Genomic DNA, 4,456 nt, shown 5'->3' on the forward strand with positions numbered 1-4,456 from the left:
CTATTAAACCAACGCCGCGTTCTTTATTGCGTTTTAAGGCAAACGTGCCTGGTTCTTCGATTGAATCCCCTACACTTTAAAAGAAAAAAGATACAAATACCGACTTTTATGGCTAGTAATTTTCAATCAATTTCGTCCGATCCTGACCAACGTCTAGTTCAATGTCATCGAACGAATATCAAAGTCGTCTACGAATTGAATGGCCAGTCACCATATTTTTAGCCATAAAACATAATAAATGAACCTTCGATTTCCGTTTTTTCTCAGTATAGCTTTAAGCGTCACACAAAATTTGTAGAAATTATCGTAACATTAAATGCGATCATAATGTCGATCAAGTTCAGGCATAGGTTCAGGACTCACCCGACTTTTGTTAAAAATCTGTTCATTTCGCAGCACTGCACCACAGTATATAAATGCGATTTTGATATCTACACGCTAACTTTTGGCTACCCCTTAACGAATACTTTTGACCCGTTATTCAATAAGACTGGGAGAACTCCTTCTTACGGATAAAGTCCCTTTACCCTTTAAGGGGTACTCAGCTTGATAACGCTTGTAGCGGATTAAAACTACCCCTTATTTCAAACGCTCGGATTAAAATTACCCTTTATTTAAAATGCTTGCGCTTGGTGGAGGATTTTCTTATTAAAAATTCGTTTGCTGAGAAATAAATTAAATCAAAATGTTATTTGCTTCATTTTGTTTATTGTGCAAGGGGTTTTTTCTTAAAAATGAAAAGATTGTTTCCTTCACGATTTTAGTATTTGTTTTATCGTTCATCTAGCGTATTAGGCGTCCCTGGTTTCTTGGCGTGCATCCTGAAACAAGATTGAAGATTAAATTTGATATAACAAGAAAAATATCACAACTTACCAGTAAATATTAACTCAACGACGATTATGGCTTCAAATCGATTCCTCCGTGTTTTTCTTTGTATTTGGGGGCTTGCCTGGGATTGCGCACTGCGGGTGGCCTGATCTGTATGAAAATATATCTGATTAATTTCAAAGAACATAATTTATTACTTAAAAACTTACCATATGCAATCTCTCTATCTTCATGATTCACCGTACAAAAAATGACGCTTTGAATCTGACAACTTCAAAAACAACCCCTTTCGAAGGGAATCGAGCTTTTCGAAATAAGGGGTAATATTGATCCGATAAAATGACCCGTTATTTGACAGATCGTCTGGGTTGCCAGGTGCCCAGATTTGTCTGTAAAACCAAGACTTTTGACCCTTCGTCCAGATATTGGTCAGACACAGATTTTGCCCAGATTTTTGCTGAGAGTGCCCAGATTTTACAGGTTTTTAAAATTGAGTGATGAAACCAAGATTTATGCATCGGATTTGATCCGTAAGTGCCAGATTAGACTGAAATCTCGCTTGTATTCATTGGTATTTCACCATGCATTCATTACCAATTCTTTTTTTAATAAGATGAACATGATACGTGGTAGGAAACAGTGTTCTTAAAAACGAACACACACATATAGGATCTCAGTGAAACTTCATGTTTCTTTGAAGAGATCTAATTTACTTAACTCTAAGGCGTACATCTTTCAAGGATATTATGGCTAGCATCTTACAAATGCTAAAACCACCAGTCCATAGAAAGAGTACTATGTGTGCCGTGATCGGGATTCGATCTCATGGACTCTGGCTTAGAAGACTGGAACGCTATCCTCTAGGCCACGGCCGGCGGCTATCTTAGCGCGATAATAACCTGAATACCACAGGAAACCACCCCCCCCCCGGCTCACACGCACCGTCAAATGTCTTATTTAGTATCAAATTTGTGATCTTCCCTGTGCACAGACAAACACAGACTTTTTTTCGAAATTGCCCAGATTTTTACTCCTCAACACCTGGCATCCCTGCAGATCGTGGAGGTTCTCAATAACGGGTCAAATTTACGCCTTTAAGGGGTAGCCAAAAGTTAGCGTGTATTTCAAATGTTGGTCTTGTTCTGTCAAAATATATTCAGACACAATTTTCGTATGGGGCGTATAAAAAAATCATTGAAAATTAAATTAAAAAAGAAATGGAAAGGCTCCATATTATAAATATAAATTCAAAAAAAAATGCTTTTTTTCGTCCAAAATTAAATAATTCTAATAAAAAATCCATAATTTCAAAAAACAAAAAAAAAATAAAAATAATTTTCGTTTTCGCCCTGATAAAAACGAGCATCATTATTCTTTCACAATCCGCGAGCGTGTGGTCGTTTCGTAAGAGTTTGATGGAAGGAGCGCTCATGTTTTTGAATTTCTGATTAAAGTTGTACAATTATCACGAAAACTGTCGTCAGGATTTGTTTCTTATTAGTTGAATTTTCTTTTCCGCATCTCTGATTATGCGATTGAACCATTTGCAGAAAATCGGAATTGGTTGGTAAGTAGAATCGTGAAAGTTTTCTCAAAATGTGGGGGTGGCACTGAAAAAAAAAACAGAAGAACGCGATAATTCAATATTTTCTCAAATAATTCCCTGCAGGGCTCTCATTACGGTTGTGGGCATTTCGGGATTCGTCCTGTCCAAGCGTTCCGTCGATCAAAACCGCTATGAGAATATGAAAATTCGTGAACGCATGCGAAAATCCAACGAAGGCGAGTACACTGTGGAAACATCCCGGCGTTTCGGAGCTTAAGCTAGTAGTTTGACCAACAACGTTGGAACACCACCGTAATTACGGTTACGGTTAAATCGATACAGAGAGAAACATAACACAAGTTAAAAGGACACCCATTCGTATAAGATTGACGTTACCCATTTAGGAGACCAAGATGACTATGCCACAGTTGGATGCAGCCCAGCAGGCTAAACTGCAACTTATGCAGGACATGGAGATAGAGATGATGTCGGATTTGTACAACAGGATGACTCAGGCATGCCATAAGAAGTGCATCCCACCCAAATACGCCGATGCTGAATTAGGTGATTGGTTTAGGAGCATGATTTTCAATTTATAAACTTATCTAATAGTATTCATCTTTAAATATTAGGCAAAGGCGAATCCGTCTGTTTGGACCGGTGCGTTGCGAAATATCTGGAGATACACGAGCGGATAGGCAAGAAGCTGACAGCGATGTCCTCCCAGGACGAGGATCTGAAGAAGAAGATGGGCGTCTAGCGGGCTTGAAGCAGCGAAATCAGTCCCGACAAAAAAAAACTGTGTTCTGTAATTTTCGGTAGATGGTTGAAGTTTTTTTTTTTTCTCCCTGCAGCAAGCTTTTATGAATAGATTGGAACACATAACTTACCCTATGTTATTGTTAAGAAGTTTATTGTCGTAACACAAAACCCTAGATTTTGAAGTTCTCGGGAAGGCACATGCCGTGCAGATATGGCTCATAAGTTTTATTATGTATGCGCTGCTCATGGTGACAGCTTTCTCGAGAGCGACAAATAAATTGTGTTAAAATACATTGGCGTTTTCATTCAACTGTGTATCACTGCTTGCTGAGTAGCAAATAAATAATTATTGTTCCTAACGGTTTTTCGATTTTAAGGACGATTTAGTTAAAATAATTCCAAATTTCGACGTGCTAGTGAGCAAGCTCATTTGGAATAAGCATAGACTGCTAGCACGCTAGTGTGTACAAGCTCGCCTTATCAGCTCAACAAAACAAGCTGCGTCCTATTAAGGTTAATGAAATGTGCTTCCGGAACAGCGTATTCGAAACAAGATCAAGAGGATATTCGTCAACAAACTGTTCGTTAACCTGTGAACTATAAATTTTGGTAGTAGGACCTACATGTTATAATGAGGATAAAAATTGGCCGCCCTATCTGTTTTTCTTCATTCAGAGTCAAAATCGTCAAGTCAAGTTTCCCCAACCCAAAACCCCTACGCGTAAACCTCGTGGTCAGAGTACGAAATCCCCACCACCAGATTGCAGCGTTTCACCAGAGCGAGGAGACGAGGCGAAAATGTGCGATAAGAGGCAAGGCGAAGATGTGGGGCGAAATGTTGGTCAGGGGGGGGGGGGGGGAGGGGTGGTGAAAAAACCACTGCATCTATAGCATATATGGGATTAATAATCGGCCATTTTATCACTGAAAGCCTAAGGCCGATGACATAGTGAGTGCGATGCGATGCGAATTGGCGGAAAATTTACGGACGCAGCCTACGCGAACTCGAGCGGCGGAACAAATTGACATCTGCTTCGCCGCGTTGAGTATGTCAGGTTTAAGCGATTCACATACATTTTCATCAAATGTGGTTCACCGCATTCACCGCATCGCATCGCATCGTATTCACTATGTCATCGGCCTAAGGCGACAGCACAAAATGTACCCACTGGTGAAGCGTATGAAATCCGGAAGTGCCATAGATTCCCAAGAATTTCCAGGTAAACTTCAACCCACTCCCGTAGCAACATTGAACGTCCAGTATCGCAGTCAATTTAAACCCCCCTATCCTGAATTCTTTACCCACACTCACCCGTA

The 4,456-nt window shown here is 39.9% G+C and overlaps 2 protein-coding genes across 2 annotated transcripts; both read left to right on the top strand.

The window, feature by feature from the left end:
• The first annotated feature begins 2,213 nt into the window (after window positions 1-2,213).
• On the top strand, window positions 2,214-2,793 carry LOC129746843 (uncharacterized). Its single transcript, XM_055740741.1, has 2 exons — window positions 2,214-2,398; window positions 2,501-2,793. The coding sequence occupies exons 1-2, from the start codon at window positions 2,361-2,363 to the stop codon at window positions 2,652-2,654; spliced, it is 192 nt and encodes a 63-aa protein (XP_055596716.1). The 5' UTR covers window positions 2,214-2,360; the 3' UTR covers window positions 2,655-2,793.
• LOC129746842 (mitochondrial import inner membrane translocase subunit Tim10) lies at window positions 2,656-3,430 on the top strand. Its single transcript, XM_055740740.1, has 2 exons — window positions 2,656-2,941; window positions 3,010-3,430. Exons 1-2 carry the CDS (start codon window positions 2,791-2,793, stop codon window positions 3,135-3,137), a joined length of 279 nt encoding a protein of 92 aa, XP_055596715.1. The 5' UTR covers window positions 2,656-2,790; the 3' UTR covers window positions 3,138-3,430.
• Window positions 3,431-4,456: the final 1,026 nt, after the last annotated feature.

This window comes from Uranotaenia lowii, chromosome 2 (assembly GCF_029784155.1).
Source record: "Uranotaenia lowii strain MFRU-FL chromosome 2, ASM2978415v1, whole genome shotgun sequence".
Classification (NCBI taxonomy): Eukaryota; Metazoa; Arthropoda; class Insecta; order Diptera; family Culicidae; genus Uranotaenia; species Uranotaenia lowii.

What these genes read in the sequence shown, in the direction of transcription:
- LOC129746843 (XM_055740741.1), top strand. Translation starts at nt 2,361, where the DNA reads ATGCGATTGAACCATTTGCAGAAAATCGGAATTGGTTG. An exon ending in CAGAAAATCGGAATTGGTTG is followed by an intron (nt 2,399 to 2,500) that starts GTAAGTAGAATC and finishes AATTCCCTGCAG; the next exon opens with GGCTCTCATTACGGTTGTGG.
- LOC129746842 (XM_055740740.1), top strand. Translation starts at nt 2,791, where the DNA reads ATGACTATGCCACAGTTGGATGCAGCCCAGCAGGCTAAACTGCAACTT. An exon ending in ATACGCCGATGCTGAATTAG is followed by an intron (nt 2,942 to 3,009) that starts GTGATTGGTTTA and finishes TTTAAATATTAG; the next exon opens with GCAAAGGCGAATCCGTCTGT.